Source organism: Barbus barbus (assembly GCF_936440315.1).
Source record: "Barbus barbus genome assembly, chromosome: 39".
Taxonomy (NCBI): Eukaryota; Metazoa; Chordata; class Actinopteri; order Cypriniformes; family Cyprinidae; genus Barbus; species Barbus barbus.
The window spans coordinates 21,216,099-21,234,762 of record NC_136717.1 but is presented as its reverse complement, the minus strand read 5'-3'; the positions used below and the strand labels follow the sequence as shown (position 1 = coordinate 21,234,762).

At 35.3% G+C, this 18,664-nt stretch overlaps 1 protein-coding gene across 2 annotated transcripts in view; it reads right to left on the bottom strand.

Annotated features, from left to right (window-relative positions):
• The window catches only part of LOC306858275 (carbohydrate sulfotransferase 11-like), a 46,328-nt gene extending 30,578 nt beyond the window's left edge, over positions 1 to 15,750 (bottom strand). The window contains exon 1 of one of the 2 annotated variants that reach the window (XM_079398721.1): positions 15,578 to 15,750. In XM_079398721.1, coding sequence (XP_079254847.1) covers positions 15,578 to 15,680 — 103 coding nt within the window. In that variant the 5' untranslated portion in view covers positions 15,681 to 15,750. Of the gene's footprint in view, positions 1 to 15,562 lie in introns of both variants that reach the window. The other variant, XM_079398720.1, reaches the window with a different exon arrangement.
• Between the last annotated feature and the right edge of the window lie 2,914 nt (positions 15,751 to 18,664).

Below are 18,664 nucleotides of genomic sequence, written 5' to 3'. Positions count from 1 at the left end.
CAAAAAAAAAGAAAAGATATAGTTGAAATGCTGCCTGCAGTCATTGTGCATATTCCAAATACAACCGAAACATTCCCATAGGAACGCACACATCCTGGATTGGAGAATAGGAAACAGACACTTGTCTATAGCTCATGCTGTTGTCATTTCAATGAGAGAAACCGTTAGCGCTCAGAAGCTTCATTTCATGTTGCAGTCTGTATAGTGATCAAAGAATTTTGCTTCTCACAAATTGGAAGACAAAGCTTTAAAGAGTTAGTACAGGTTAGGACAGTAATGAGATGGAATAGATGAAAATGCTGTCATCATATTTAAACATGGTGCCTCAAGATATGAAAACTATGGCAGAGGAGAAGATTTTCGGTGACTTAAAAGTGTGCATGTTTGAAGAGTCTTTGATAATCATTAAACTCGATCTCATAATGGTAAAACTCTATTATTTACTTAAATATAACAGAAAATGTACTCAATAGTGACAGGAACCTCACACAATTTATTCTTTCAAAAAAGCTGATTCATCCTGAAACTTACATAAGAGGTTCTTTGCAAGAGAATCACTGAATAAATTGCTTCAGATTCATTCAAGAACTAAAAAAAGTGTATTTTTGAGTTAATCATTAATTATTTTGCTCAAGAGATTTGTTCGAAAATGCTGATTCATCCAGAAACTAAATCAGTAACTGTCTTTATGAGTGAATCATTGAATAATTTACGCAACTGATTCATTTAAAAATGTTGATTCATCCAGAAACTAAATGAGTGACTGTCTTTATGAGTGAATCATTGAATAATTCACGCAACTGTTTCATTTAAAAATGCTGATTCATCCAGAAACTTAATGAGTGACTGTCTTTATGAGTGAATCATTGAATAATTCACGCAACTGATTCATTTAAAAATGCTGATTCCTTCAAAAAACCAAATGAGTGACTGTCTTTATGAGTGAATCAATGAATAATTCATGCAACTGATTCATTTAAAAATTTTGATTCATCCAGAAACTAAATGAGTGACTGTCTTTATGAGTGAATCATTGAATAATTCACGCAACTGATTCATTTAAAAATGCTGATTCCTTCAAAAAACTAAATGAGTGACTGTCTTTATGAGTGAATCATTGAATAATTCACGCAACTGATTCATTTAAAAATGCTGATTCATCCAGAAACTTAATGAGTGACTGTCTTTATGAATAAATCATTGAATAATTCACGCAACTGATTCATTTAAAAATGCTGATTCATCCAGAAACTAAATGAGTGACTGTCTTTGAGTGAATCATTGAATAATTCATGCAACTGATTCATTTAAAAATGCTGATTCATCCAGAAACTAAATGAGTGACTGTCTTTATGAGTGAATCATTGAATAATTCACGCAACTGATTCATTTAAAAATGCTGATTCATCCAGAAACTTAATGAGTGACTGTCTTTATGAATAAATCATTGAATAATTCACGCAACTGATTCATTTAAAAATGCTGATTCATCCAGAAACTAAATGAGTGACTGTCTTTGAGTGAATCATTTAATAATTCATGCAACTGATTCATTTCAAAATGCTGATTCATCCAGAAACTAAATGAGTGACTGTCTTTATGAGTGAATCATTGAATAATTCACGCAACTGATTCATTTAAAAATGCTGATTCATCCAGAAACTAAATGAGTGACTGTCTTTAAGAGCGTTTCAGAAATGAAACATTACCTGTTGTGTTGTGCTCAGATATGCAGCAAATCTGGTATTTGGGAATAACAGTACTCCTACTAAATAAATATTGTTATAAATATTGTTTAATTTATTTGTTAATACATAAATTGTTAATTGATATTGATATATATTGACTTATGTACAGAACAAAATATGTGTAAATGAAGAGTAATTGATGCTGAAGAAGTAAATGACTTCTAAAAATGATTTCTAAAAGTAATGTTTGGAAGTTTGACAAACCCTGGGATCATTCAGATTTATTGTGTGGAAAAGTGTGCTTTCTTATTCTTCCAAACTCATCTCCTTTTGTTTTCCAGAGAAAAAAAGAAAGCATTCTCACTTTCTTTTTCTGATGCAACTGCTCCCCTCTGTAACTACTTCTGATTTCAGGTCATTGCGGACAGTTTTGTTGGGAAACACAGCATCTAACCACATCTGACAACACTACCGGGTGACATCAAGCTGCAAACCTGGCAGATGGCAGACGTTTGTTTATACCAGCGACCCTGGGAACTAAAATGATGGATACTTAAGCTCTTTGAAGCAAAAATTAGGTATCTGCTAAACTCTCTAAAGTGTTTACGCACCATAAGTTTTAGAGAGCGCAGTGCATGAATGTGACCCTTTAATCAATATGCCTCTCTCCAAACATATCTCTCACCAGATTTGCTTGCCTACCATGTATACCGCCCATCTCAGTGGCTTTTTCAGATAAAAATGAGGAAGAAAAGCAATAAATCGCTTTAAATGGGTGTTCAGAAAATAGCTTCAAAATGTAAATAAATCTCTCAAAACTAGACTCAGCAATTAAAATAAAAGCATCTAACTGAGCTGTATAATGTTGTGGCATGTTAGAACTACATTATAGTCCCCATAGACATTAAAAAGGCCCTTGGGGGGATAAAAAAACATTTAGCTTCCATTTAAGGATGTTCTCTCATTAAAAAGATCTGCATTTTGTCTCCTTCCAGCATGATTGATTGTATTTCAGTATGCATAGATGGCTACTGATGTAGTATTTTAATTACACTGTCATGTAGCTTAAAAATGAATCAAAAGGAACTTATTTTATTTCATTTAAAAAAAAATGTTTAATATGCATGAAATAACCCTCTGATGCATGTTGTCCAATTAGTTTGAGAAACAGACATTTTTAATTATTCAGCATGTGATGTTGAAATGAAATCATATGAGGCGATTTACTCTTTTGTATAATTTTATATACATCTGTCCTCTTTATATGCCATTATGATAACATTATTTCAACATTTCTGATGAAAGCAAATACATAATTTAGGGAATATTATATCTTAAATATTAATAATATATTATATATTAATCAAATATATTGTATTCTTTACTGTAGATGGTTGAATAACTTGCCTTTATATATATATATATATATATATATATATATATATATATATATATATATACTCACCTAAAGGATTATTAGGAACACCATACTAATACTGTGTTTGACCCCCTTTCACCTTCAGAACTGCCTTAATTCTACGTGGCATTGATTCAACAAGGTGCTGAAAGCATTCTTTAGAAATGTTGGCCCATATTGATAGGATAGCATCTTGCAGTTGATGGAGATTTGTGGGATGCACATCCAGGGCACGAAGCTCCCGTTCCACCACATGCCAAAGATGCTCTATTGGGTTGAGATCTGGTGACTGTGGGGACCATTTTAGTACAGTGAACTCATTGTCATGTTCAAGAAACCAATTTGAAATGATTCGAGCTTTGTGACATGGTGCATTATCCTGCTGGAAGTAGCCATCAGAGGATGGGTACATGGTGGGCATAAAGGGATGGACATGGTCAGAAACACTGCTCAGGTAGGCCGTGGCATTTAAACGATGCCCAATTGGCACTAAGGGGCCTAAAGTGTGCCAAGAAAACATCCCCCACACCATTACACCACCACCACCAGCCTGCACAGTGGTAACAAGGCATGATGGATCCATGTTCTCATTCTGTTTACGCCAAATTCTGACTCTACCATCTGAATGTCTCAACAGAAATCGAGACTCATCAGACCAGGCAACATTTTTCCAGTCTTCAACCGTCCAATTTTGGTGAGCTCGTGCAAATTGTAGCCTCTTTTTCCTATTTGTAGTGGAGATGAGTGGTACCTGGTGGGGTCTTCTGCTTTTGTAGCCCATCCGCCTCAAGGTTGTGCGTGTTGTGGCTTCACAAATGCTTTGCTGCATACCTCGGTTGTAACGAGTGGTTATTTCAGTCAAAGTTGCTCTTCTATCAGCTTGAATCAGTCGGCCCATTCTCCTCTGACCTCTAGCATCAACAAGGCATTTTCGCCCACAGGACTGCCGCATACTGGATGTTTTTCCCTTTTCACACCATTCTTTGTAAACCCTAGCAATGGTTGTGTGTGAAAATCCCAGTAACTGAGCAGATTGTGAAATACTCAGACTGGCCCGTCTGGCACCAACAACCATGCCACGCTCAAAATTGCTTAAATCACCTTTCTTTCCCATTCTGACATTCAGTTTGGAGTTCAGGAGATTGTCTTGACCAGGACCACACCCCTAAATGCATTGAAGCAACTGCCATGTGATTGGTTGATTAGATAATTGCATTAATGAGAAATTGAACAGGTGTTCCTAATAATCCTTTAGGTGAGTGTATATATATATATTAAAAAAAGACAATATGTAATTTTTAGGTGGATTTTTTTATTTTTAAGATTTATTTTTACAGTAAAGTTCTAGTAACAACACCAGTTTTTGCTTTATTTATTTAATATATAAAATTATTACAGTGTTATTAGGGTTTCCTTACAAAGGAAACATTTTTTTTTTCTTTGTGAATTATTATTTCATGCATCAGAGAGTTAAGGGTCAGGTCAAGTAGAAATAGAAAATTACATAATAATGAAATATAATTTAATAATTGTCTGAAACAACTCTCCTTTGAAACCACAACTAAGTATGTAATGCTCACGTCAAGTCCCATCTCACTTTTTTTTTTCTCATTTCACTCATAAATACGTCACTTTATTGAAATAAAATGGGTTGCATTAAGATATGAATTCATCTGAGTTTGACAGAACTGGATCATTGTACATGATTAATAAATGTCCTTATAGACTGAAACGATTAATAAATTCAGGCAGGAACACCTATAGTTCAATATACTGTAGCATATATTGTAATTATCTCTATGAAGCAAGCCAGGCTCTATTTATAGCTGCTAGGTCAGAGTTTCTCCTCTCAAACACGCTTCCACCACAAACCTCTAATTCTGCATGGCACACCCTTACAGAAGGAGAAGGAGAAGAAGCTGCAGGACAGAAACACAACAAATAGCAACTGATGAAATTGAAACCCACGTTGTCCGAGTCCGAAGCTAAACCCCGTGTTAACTGAGACTGCGTCTTCATAGCAGCAGAAGCTCTATAATCAGGAGGAACCAGGGTAACTCTAATGTATGGTTTGATATGGAAAAGCAAACAGCCGTCAGCCAGATGCTCAGAAGACAAATGACACACCAACACTTCAGCCACGGCATGACTTCAATCATCACCTCTGGGCTGTTTGAAATGTCTCTTTCCATTGCAGAGTGTCAAAACACGACTCAATGTATATCATAGCCATAATACACACTGTGTCCACCACACTATAATGAAAGGATATGGCATGAACATACTCGTGTGCAATCTGAGACCTCTTTTTATTACACTTTTCTGCAGTCAGATCACTTATAGTCATCATTTGCAACCTATTTTATTTGTGTAACACTGTAAACCCACCTCTAAACGGCATTGTTGTCTGCTATTCATGTGGGTCAAATGTTGTCTTCCTGTCTAAGTGGCCGGTCTCATGCTATTAGTCAAGGTCTAACGGCGCTGATTTGACCCGAGGAACCTCATCAATGTTTTAGACTGAGAGTGGCATGAGGAAAAGATGGAGAGATACAACAACCCCAAATAATGTGCTCACCGATCCTACCCCAGAGACCGACAATGGAGATCCATGCAGTCCATTACCACAGGAGCGTACCATTACAGCTCCACACGGGGGGGGGGGGGGTCAGACTGATGGGCCTCTCACATCCACGGCCCTTCTGTTTAGAGTGTGGTGTGATTAGATCACCCACTTACACCTCTAATTAGCTTTATTAAATCAGACAACCCCCAAATTACAAGCACGGTTCAAGCATTTTGCAGTCTGAATCTCCTCTCCCTCTTATGCTCTGCTCACCTTGACAGATATTGCAGTTTTGGTTCCTTAGTGTTATCAATTATATATGGCCATATGTGATTATTTGATATAACTGCGATTGTTATACACTTTGAATTCTAGTCACGTATAGCCTGAAATACCATGTCTTTTCAGTACAGCAGTGCATTTTGTGAGCAAACGCCATCATAGGAGATGTGTGGCTCCCTTTGACTCAGTTTAACGATTTATCTGTTAAACAATATTATTCCTAATAATAATAATAATAATAACCATCATTTATTTATTTATTATTATTATTATTATTGTTGTTAATAATTTGTTGTTGCTCACAAAAAATAAAATAAACTATATTAATAAAATAACTACAGACTATAATATTCCAGATATTATTATTATTATGTATTACTAAGATATTAATAGACATTATTAATTGTCAATTAAAAAACTAAATCATTTAAACTATAATGTTCCAAATATAATAATTACTATAGTAAACGAGTAATAATAAGTATTATTATTATTATTGTTGTTGTTGTTACTATTATTTACTAAAATGATAATAAACCATATTAATAAAATAACATAATCATTTAAACTGTAATATTCCATATAATTTTTTTTCTTATTTACTAAAACACGAATAAACAATATTAATACAAATGAAAATATAATTTTCACTATAATGTTCCCAATATAATAATAATTACTATACTAAATGAGTAATAAATTACTATGTAATAATAATTATAATAATTATTATTATTATTAAATACTGTTGATTTTTTGAACCCAGCCAACCTAAATATTAGAGTAAATTAATAATAATAATAGTTATTATTATTGTTGTTGTTGTTCATTTACTATAATATTATCAACACTGTAAATTGAACGTATAAATATTATTATATTTATAGGTAAATATTTTAATATTTCAATTTTTAGTTTTTGATTATGAGCAATCATACATTTCATATCAAGATGTAAGTGACAAAAAGACCATGAAATAATTCATCACAATCATTAGTAATAATAGAATTCATCCTCAGCAGAAATTTCATAAATGTGACAGCCCTACTGTATGGCAGATCTCAGCAAATAAAGGGGCTACAAAACGGAATAGTACTCATCTGTAAGACTTCATTCAAGTGTCATATTTGAGACAATCTTAAACATAGATCTTGCACAATGGCTGCTTTTATGAAGATCAATCAGCTTAGTGTGTGTGAACGAGCATTGAGTATGAAGCAGTGAACTGCTGTGTGATGCTGTCTGTGCGAGCAGTGTTTCGCACTGTTTTGACTCTTTGTTTAGTGTTACTATTTGGAGCATGCTCAGAAAATCAGGCCCGTAAATCACCCGCTACCTCTTACCAAAAGGCCCCCATAAGGGCCACTGGGACTGTTGCCATGGTAACATGTACAGGGAAGTGCACTGATGCGATGTCTTCATGTCACGGCCAAGGGTGGATTTTTAAAAGAGAATAAAAATAATAAAAGTGAATTAAGCAAACAACAACAGCATTGAGACTTCTTAATAATCAGACTTTGTCCAGAGACTTTATCCAGGCTTTGCAACTAGGCTTGGAATGAGACTCTATAGAGCACTACTATTCGCTCAAACACAAACACTTTCACATGATTTCCAGGCAATACGATCAGTTCTCCACATAACATCCACATTCCTGCTAAAGTTTCTCTTCCTTATTCCCAAAACAAAATGGTATGGTTTTAAAGTAGCTGAAATACACACACACGCACACATACCACAAAATTACAGACTGGAAGAGGACTAAGCAACAGTGAGATCTTAAAATAGCCCGGGGGGGGGGGGGCAGTGGTCAAACCAGAGTCACTCTGGATGCAAACTATGAAGGACAGTGTCACACAACATACAAATGCTTCCTCTTATTGAGTTTGTGAGGGACAAGGCCATTGTAACACACCTTATTTTGGGTAGGATTGGGTTTGTAGAATATGGTCATGCGGAATATGTGCTTTCTAAGTACTAACGAACACACAATATGCTAGTAATATGCATGCTAATAAGGAACTAGTTAATGGTGAGAATTGGACCCTAAACTAAAGTGTTACCACAAAAACTTTTTTTTTGCATCCACATCAACGCATGATAACATTGTGCTTATTATAAACACATGATACACTTATGTTGTCTGTCACTTTAAATGCTTGAGCTCTTTAACGGTGTGTAGTTTCTCATTGGCTGTCATTTTTTTGTTGTTTATTAGCTGGGAAAAAATTGTTTTGAATGTTACTCAAATTATATTGTTCCCTCATAATGAATATTAAAACTTCATAGTTATAGTTATAGCTATAGCATTATAGTTATTGTTCTTGTTGTGAACGGCCCTTTAGTGTTGTTGAGGATTTTTCATTGTGTCTTTCTGCAGGTTACATCGTTTTGCCAGTAGGTGGCAACAAATGACTGTCTTTATTAGAGAGTCATAGAAGCAGTCATTGATTTAATCAAATTGTTCAATCATGCAGATTCATTCAGGAATTAAATGGGTTACTAACCTTATGAGTGAGTCATTGAATCATTCAGCCTATTCGTTTAACAGTACTGCTCTATTAATGAACGAAACAAGTGACTGTTTTTATGAATGAGTCGCTGAACCATTCACTTGACTCAGGTTTCAAAAAGAAATGCTACTGCTGTGTTACATACATTACAGCAAAAACAGACAAAGTAACTTGCAAAACTGTGTCTAAAATGTAATTTACTCAATATGAGTTCTTTGTTTATTGGTGTGTAAGAGCAATCTTGTAATTTCAAAAAGGCTCTTTGTTTTTCCAAGAAGCTCTCAGAAACGACCCAAGCTGTCGTTGAAAATTATAACGTTACGTTTTCAAATTAGTAACATAAAATTTAGACATGTTTTCTCATATTCTAGTTTAATATGCATTTGTTTGAGTGTCTCAACCAACTAGAGATAAAACAACATTGGCTCAACCAATGGTATTAGTTTGGAGATGGGATTATCAGTTTGTCCAGCCAATGGCAGTTGAGGGGAGTGTTCGGGGGAAACCCATTTGAAAACAGTCATTATTTTTGTTTAGTGGTATAGAAATGATATTTCAAATGGAAAAAGTTATTAAAATGGTGGTCAAATATACACATTTATTTAAATTGTAACCTAAAATCTTGATGTTAAACATAAAGTTAATGCACATATAAATATGGCTGCATGCTTATACACCCATTTCATAAGATTTTAGCCCAACCCATGCAGTCTGCATTGTATGCATTACACAAGTTCTCTCCATTTCTATCTTTCACCTCAAATCTACACTCATATCAAGTGTCATGTGTCTGTTAATGCCTGATGCAACTGCTCAATGCCTCGATTCCTGTCATTGAGGAAGAGGGATTAAATGAATAAACTTTTTATTAAAAGCCGTGGAGTCTCACTGTATCCACCCATCATCTTATTATTCAAGGGACTGAGCCCTCATGTCCACATGCTTACAAACACCTACAAAAGAATAGGATCCACACCGCTAACACACACGCACACGTGTGAACACCTGTTTACACTCTCACACCCCATCCCCCAAAACACACATCATACTGTTTCTATGGTGATCGCTTACACCCCCGTGAAATGTGGAATTTCTTCGTCGTCGCATATCTTCTCACTCGAGTTGGCTCTTTTCTTTGTCTCTTTCTAATGGCCTCTTTCATCCTTTCTCTTTACTTTGGCCTGCTGCACTGATAAATATGTTTTAATCAATGGACAGGATGAGCTATTAAGTACTGCTGGAACAAATAAACCTCATGGACACATATATAATGTGTGTGTTTAAGACAAGTGTGCTTGTTCAGCACTAGTGGATAGTGATAGAAGTCTGTGCAAATACACACCCCTCCTGAAAGCATACACACACAAGAACACACACAGGCAAACCGTTTCCTTTATTAAAACCATAATTCACTTTAGCACTTTTCAAGAATGTATTTAATTGCTCGGCCTGAATGTGGAGAACTCAGAATTGTACCTAAAGTGGTAGACTTCACAAAGAAATATGCAGGTCATATTTCAGAACCAATAATACTAAAACACAAGAAATACTAAAAAATAAGTTATATTTTGCATTGTGACATTATTTTCATGACAATTAAGAATTAAAATTCTGTACAACAAATACTTTACTATTTAAATATTTTTGTATATTATATTATATTGATGTGTGTGTGTGTGTGTGTGTGTTGATTAGCCATTCTCATCCCTTTATTGGGTTCATAGTTCATTCTGTCACAGACCAAACATGTGACCTCTCCCTGTCATCTTGGTAATGGGCATAAACAATAGCCAAATGTGGTTAAGTCCCTCTTCTCCTATTCTATTCTCCCATTAACAGTCTAGAGCTCAAGTTGTACGGCAAGATCAATGCTTATCGATACTCTCGCCAGCAAAACACTCAATTCAGCACGTGCTGACACTCCACGCTGAGCATAATGACTGCAGCTAGTAAACTGACAAAGGCCCTAATGAGACACACACACACACACACAAACAAACGTACCCACACTATTATGCCCATAAGAAAAAAACAAAACAAAAGAGACCTCATTTGATTCTCCTAGAAGTCTCCTGCTGATTTTTCATCTGAACAAAAGACTCCAAATGTTAAAAATATCAGCACACACAGTCATTTTATACCTCTATACTTACGCTGTATGTCAACAATTGTCTAATTTTATTCCTCCTAAGGACTTTTAGGAACAATATCAAAACCAAGTCACTTATATATAAAGCGTATCTGAGAACAATCTAAAAGTACAACCTCCGAGCACTTCTTCTGGGATCTGCACACACCATGACCTCCCAGAATTGTAATTATCAAATTCAAAAAAGGAGCAACACATAATCATGCAAAACAAACTCACTTTACCAAAATATTTAAGTTATTATGGGATTTAGGATATAATCAGCCATACACAGAGATCTCTTCATTCTTCCAGATGCGGGTGGCTGGCATCCAGATGTTGGATTTGGTAAATGACACTTTTACCGTTTTCCATCGTTAAAACGCGGCTCCTCCCACGACAACGTGCTGCAGACGGTGCAAACTGGGCTTAATGAGCCTAATGGGCTGACTCATAAACCACAAACATGTGCATACCTTTTATCTCACACATATGGCAGCGCTGGGAATTATTTTAACAATTAACCATCGGAGAGACAAAAAGGGCAAGAGAGAGGGAGACAGAAGGGCAGAAAGCATGTGCCCGTCTGTCTGCAGGCGTGGCTTTTGACATCAACCGAATTGAAAGAACAAGGAAGCTTTTTAGATATGCTGGGGTTTCCTACAGTAGACATTCTCCAGAGATACGATACAAGCTTATCGCGATATGCTGCATGTTTTGGGGCAGGTATGATAGCAGCAGCTGTTCGTATGCCACCCAAAAACATGAATCAGGGAGTGTGAGCCACAAATTCAATCCGTTTCAGCAGATGGATATCAACCAAATTGGTCTGGTGGGCTCCAACAACACAAGCTCTGGCTCGAACACAAAGGCATGGTGCAATAATGACAGCGATGTGCAGCGAGGAGAATGTGGATCAGGGCCATTAATCAAACATGATTTCACTAAATTTAAGTTACAAAGGCAAAAGGAATACTGCTTTAAGCATATTTGTATAAAATGTGTATATCTGAACAACACATCTTAATAACCACATCTCTTCTCTTTGTGACCACATATATACATTTACATACAGTATATATATTTAACATAAATTAAGTATATATAATTCCAAATTAAACATTTTGCTGAAATATTAATACTACAGCTGTACCAGTGTCCACAATATATATATACATAATAACAAAATTAGTATTTTAATATTAATATACTTTTATATAAGTATTATATTTTTTATAATAATTATTTTATTATATCTATAATTTATCTATAATTATTACAGAATTTGGTATTGTAATGTACACATGCTATTATAATATATGTGCTTTTATTTATATTATATATTTGCTAATATAATCATATATATTGTAAATGTAAATGTATATTATTAAATAATATATGTTAAAACGTATTATTAATAAAAATAATAAATAAATATTATGACAGCATATCACACACATCTCTCTTAGCTTGATAATCGATAATTATATAACAATAACTAAATCAGTAATTTATATATATATATATATGTGTGTGTGTGTGTGTGTGTGTGTATATATTATATGTACATTAATATGAAATATATATTTTTTTATTTATATTAGTTATATTTTATTTTTTAAATATTAAATAAATAAATATTGACAGCATATTACATGTTAAAATGTATTCTGAAATGTTAATACTCCAGCTGCACCAGTGTCCACATCTCTCTGGGACCATCTTGAGCATGTGGGTGTGTGCAAACTGATGGCAAGAGCTTGAAAAACAATGGGCCAACCAAGATCACACAAACAGGATATACTGTTTGTGTGATATACACTCTCAAAAAAAGAGTGCTCAGAACTGGCAGGCAAACACTTGCGCAACAGCAAACAGAGTGTGATTTGAGCTTTGGTATGTCATTTATTTTCACATTGGCGTGACCTTTATCATTCATAAACATCAAATGCCAGCCCTCCTCAACAGACTCGGAAGATGAAGAAGAAAGACTGCCGTGAGTCAGGGAAAGTCAGTCACACAAATACAGAAAGACGGCCTTATCTAAGCTCTCAGGAAGAACTGTGATTCTTTGGTCTGCTGGTCTGGGTCCTCGTCCCAGCCCTGAGTAACCAACCCTTAAGGAATGTTGAGCTCCTTGCAGACATTCCTTATCTCTTCTCTCCTAAGACAATTCATTTTGGTTCCTTCCCAGCCCATATTTCCTTCTATCTGTACAGTCCTGCCCAGAGGAAAACTGTAGCGCTTATCAAGAGTTCTCAGTTATTCTTCATTTCATAACTTTTTCTCAGATGTTTCTTCTAGAATTCCTCAGGAGATATAAAAATAGAGACAATTGAGCTATACAAAGTGGATAGCATAGCTCAGATAACTTTAACATAGAGAAATGTGATGAGAAATCTCTGGCTTTTGATTTTGTGTATTGACATATCAGAACACAGACCTTTATTTTTTAAGAATATATCTGAGATATTAAAGAAATATTCCAGTTTCAGATGCTGATTACCACAGAAGAAAAGAGGATTTAAAATGAAATGTGAAGCTTATCATATTATAACAGCACTTACATAATTTTTTTCTGTTGAAACGTTTGTATTATTTGAGCTATAGAGCTGTTTATATTATTATATTTTAACAATTATTTTGAAACAACATTCACATTATTAACAATAAATAAGGTTAGCGTGAATATTGTATTAGGTCTCATGACTGTTATTGAAAGAGAAAGTATTTAGTTGTTTACACATTGTAACCAATCACCGCAACCCAGATCTTGGCATTTGCTTCTCTTTCTCTGATCAACATAAACACACTGAAGCATTACGTCAGCCCGTCATTCAACTGCTCGGGTCCACTTGAGGCACTTTCCAGTGTGTGTGTGTGTGTCTCGTGCTGTACCAGTGTGTTCTCGGGGTATGTTTGTAGGCTAGAGTGCATAATCAGGTCACACACGGGGGGAGGAAAGGAGAAAAGAGCAAGGGCATGTGGCCATAGACACACACACACACAGAAGAGGAAACTGAAACACCTGTCAATTCAAAGCGGAGCATAAGGGAGACTGTTGTATTAGACATTGTTCATAAGCATGTGGGATGCACAGATGCGTTTAGAAACAGCTGCTCGTACCACCATGCAAAAAATGCCTGTACATCCCAACAGACCATGGGATGCCGTTGCACCCCTGTGACGCTTTGAAAAAACTTTGAATTGAAGAAATAGTGCACTCAAATATTAAAATATGTTCTAAATTGACATGAGTATAGGTAAATGTAGGTAAGTTTGTTTCTTCATTGGAACAGATTTGGAGATTTGCTTTAGTATTTGCTCACCACTAGATCCTCTAAAGTGAATGGGTACCGTCAGAATGAGAGTCCAAACAGCTGATAAAGACATCATAATAATCCACAAGTAATCCACACGACTCCAGTTTATCAATTAAAGTCTTGTGAAGCAAAAAGCTGCGTGTTTGTAAGAAACAAATCCATCATTACGGTGCTTTAACTTTAAACCATTGGTTCTTGCAAAAATAAAAGTCCATAATCCACAACAGTTCCTCCACTGAAGGCCCCCTGTTGTCCTCTCGCATTAAAATCCACCAACATATTTGTTTAGAAATGTTTTTGGACTGTTTTCTCTTGTAAACGGTGCTTGATCTGTGCATATTTCTCTCCTGATTCATATACACAAATATTTCACAAGCAATATTATGGATAGAAAACTCATATTTTAGTCAGAAGCAATGGTTTGAAGTTAAAAACGTATTAATGATGGGATTTCTTGTGTATTATTGAGATGTTTTTATCAGCCGTTTGGACTCTCATTCTGACGGAACCCATTCACTGCAAAGGGTCCACTGGTGTGCAAGTGATGCAATGCTAAATTTGTCCAAATCTATGATGTAGAAACAAACTCTTTCATGATCTGGGGGTGAGCAAGCTTTCTGCAAATTTTCATTTTTAGATTAACTATTCCTTGAAATCAATAAAACACAAGAGGCCGTGTGTCACAGTGTGCACTTTTGATCTTCTCTGAAATATCCTGTGCAGATGTGGAGACGACGTCTGGATGAGTGTGCATGAACTCATCAGTTTCTCTGTCTTGTTTCAGCATCCCCTCTGTGTAAGACGATGATGACTTGGGCATTCCAGCGGACTGCTGAGAACCTTCACATGCCGGTGACACTGATGACTCACCGTTTCCAGAGACATTCCACTGTGCCGGTGACCACAGCGGTTACTCTCTATTGCACTACTACACAGATTTCATTGTCCTTATCTGGATCTTCCATCCGCAGCACATGGGAATTCCCCAAAAAACAGATGACATGCTACATAAGCTGGTCAAGATGAACCAAACCGGCGAGCAGGACAATGGAAAAGTCTAACAGACAGGCGAAATTATACCTCCTACATCATCCATCAATACCATTTCCAGATGTGCTCTATGCACAATGTATGTGGAGTTCCAGTGGATTTAGACATAGATAGATAGAACTTTTAAATTGTAGCTACTTTGAAAAAGCCTAAATAAGTACTTTAACACATAGATAGATAGATAGATAGATAGATAGATAGATAGATAGATAGATAGATAGATAGATAGATAGATAGATAGCTGTGTGTCAGTATTGATGTATGCATGTTTGTACAATGTGTTTGATTCAGTAGCTTACAGTGACTACTGTACCGGCCACCGGGGACAATGACCGTCTCTCCACAACACTAAACAACCCGGGACCCGGGCTCTACCCACAATTAAAAGATTATAAATACATAAAACTGGACGTCGTTATTGATAGTCTACAGACAGCTGGAGCTTTGATGTGAGTCAGTATATCATTCACTCTCGCTTCAAACAGCTCATTGATTATTAATGACATTCTTCCACACTAAATCACCATGCCACAGGCTACAAAAGGGAATTAAATCGATTAAAAGCCTTTAAGATGAAACCATCACGAAGTCCTACCTGGTTGGAACATACTTTGGAAATAGAAGATGACCAGAATAAAAGATCCTAAACAAGTGGCCAGCACCATCCGGCAGATCCTACTCATCCTCATGAGGTCCAGTAATGTCTGTTTCATGGCTGGGCACGGAGAGACGGAGGGACGGAGCCCCGTACAGCGGGTCTGTGTTTGATGCTGATGCCGCCTGGAGTGCACTACCTTCCTCCGCACACTAGACTACAGCGACGAAACTCCGCCCCTCTCGCCGCGCGCCCACGCTGTAAGAATGCTTTCATCTCTATCTTATGACAGCATCTTTGTTTCCATTCGACTTGTCCCAATACTTTTTCTCGCATTTCTGTTCGCTTTTTCAAAGTCGCCGTTATAATTTCTACATCTGCTATTGAATTCAAAGAAGTAAAAAAAGTGCATTTTACGTTGCTTTAAAAATAAAGCCAGCATTGCAATTAAACTGAAGGTTTTTAGTTAGTGGTTTGACATTTTTGCAGTAGCCTACATACCACTTATATCCATAACCCAGTATCTCAAACCAAAGTCTGCCACTGAATTTGATGGTTATTGCATATGTGAATATTGTGAAAAAGTGAAAAATTTCCTAGAAATCACAATTAATTAATGTAGTTATTGTTCTTATTGTAAATCTGATTCAAACTAAATGGTAATTAAAAGGTTTATTTATTTATTTATTTATTAATGTGTTTGTTCATTCATACATTTATTTAATAAAATTGCATTTTAGCTGAAATATTATTATTATTCATTTATACATTGCACATTGTATATAATACAAACTACACACACACACACACACACACACACACATATATATGCATCTACATGTACACTAATAATTAATATTAATATATAAATTGCACTTTGTATGTTATAGAAACTACATGCTCATATAAACATAATATTATTATTAATACTAACCATTTATATATTGTACTAATAGAAACTAGGCTGTATGCATTTATAAACAAAAATAAAATAGCATTGTAATAAGAAAAGTAGCTTTCTGTTATTATTTATTTATTTATTAATTTATTGATTAAAATGGCGTTTTAGCTGAAAGTGTTATTATTATTATTATTACAACTAATAATAAATCAAAATAATAATTCATAAAATATAAATTCAATTTTAGTAAAATGACAACAAATATATAAACAGCAAATTACAAAAACCTTTACGTTAAAGCTAATCAAGTCAAAAGGCATAGTAAATATGTGATTAAATTGATAATTTCTAATGTATCATAAACCAAGTCATTTGGCTTCTCATAGATGTGTGTATGAACTGCTGCTGTACAGTAACCTACTGAATTCATTGTGCTCATATTCATCATGTATTTACAAGAGCAAGTTCATCAGAGCGTGGACTACTGGCCCAAAAATCCCAATCTACATAAAGAGACTGTGGTCAGGTTGGTGGAATGTTTTTGAGTATGTGCTGGTGAATAATGCAGAAGCTGGAAAGACCAGAAAAAACACATTAAATATATGCCACCAGAGGGTTATTAATATCATTTAAAATCAGTTTTATTCCAGAGGAAAAGCCATAAATCAACACACTGTGTAGATAAATAAAGTGAATGCTTTTAAATACAGAAAATGAACCTGATATACACCATAGCTTACAGCTTTAGCAAACAGTGTTCAGTCGATGTCCCCCTGTGGTGAAGAGTGCATTTACAACACGAATCCAATCACAATGGCAGAAATGACTTGAGTTTCAGAGAGGAAACTAATCAATGGTAAAAAACTGAAAGTCTAATAGAATGTTAATTACATATTAAAGAGTATCACAGGCATAAATGTCTCTACATAATCTTCAAAGTTTCTTGGGTGAGTGCAGAAGAGTTTGTGGCAATTCCAAATTGAAAATTAAGTCTTAATTCATATGGATATAAACTGCCACAACATTTCCTCCTCAATAAGCAGTCGCTAATATAATTATGCATTCACGGTCCACAGCATTCAGTGCTGACTGAAGCAGAAATGTTTAAAATTCATGAGTGATTTTGCATTCTGGACCTGCTGATTAGAGGCACTTTCTGAGCTGTCCTTTCCCAAGAGGAAGCACTCAGGGAATTAGACCAGAATTACAAGGTCATGGTGTTAATGTCTACTGAGACCCTGTGAGGGGAAGAGAGGAGAGTTTTTACTGTACAGCGAGAAATAACAGCATAAAAAGTATGCTGGGAAACTTTATTTGTGGTCAGCCTGTAAGTGTAGCTTTTGTGCCAGTTTATGCAGCCAGGGGTGAAATACTGTTATTTTTTATTTGACTGTAAGCAATTAGTTAAAGCCATTGCTGTACACTAATGAGGAAATAACAGCGCCTTAAGTATTAAAATGCATTAAACATAATTCTCTTTTCCCTCCACTCAGGTCAGGAATGAGCATATCAGGGTTTTGTAATTATATTTTAATATTTCAGAGCTGGCTGCGATTAAACTGCTGCTCTTAGGAAAGGTTTGCTTCTTTGCACAAGCATCTGGTAAATTAGTCAAATTAAAAATTATATTAATTTTTTCCACTTTAATTTGTTGTTTAGGAGTGAACTATGCACATTTATTGGACTTCAAAAAACTTTCAAAAAATAATGAAAGAGACCAAACCATATCATCCATCCACATTCAGAGAGAAGCAGAGCATTACTTTTTCACTTCACTGTGCAACATATGTTTGCATCACATTGAGCATATGGCACTTTCAAAGTAATGAAGCATCACCACAGGTGCATTATTCACCCATAAAGAAAAAAATAAAAATATGAAGCAAAGAAAGCAGAAAAAAGAAAGGTTTCACAGTTTATGATAAACAAACACTGCATTTGAAATCCACCTCATTCAGTTCTTTAGTCAAATTGAGCTCTAGCACCATTAATCTTTACCTGAGACATGAAAAAGAGAAGGAAAGGGAAATTAGAGGGAAGTGTGTATAGGATTTCCACCTATTTCCATAAAATTAATTTATATGATAATAGGCCTAGGCATGCATAGCCTACGTAATGAGTATGGATCATGTCATCAAACCAAATGAAGGGAACATGATGAAAAAACAACGTTTTAATGATTAAGGCCAATAAAAACGATT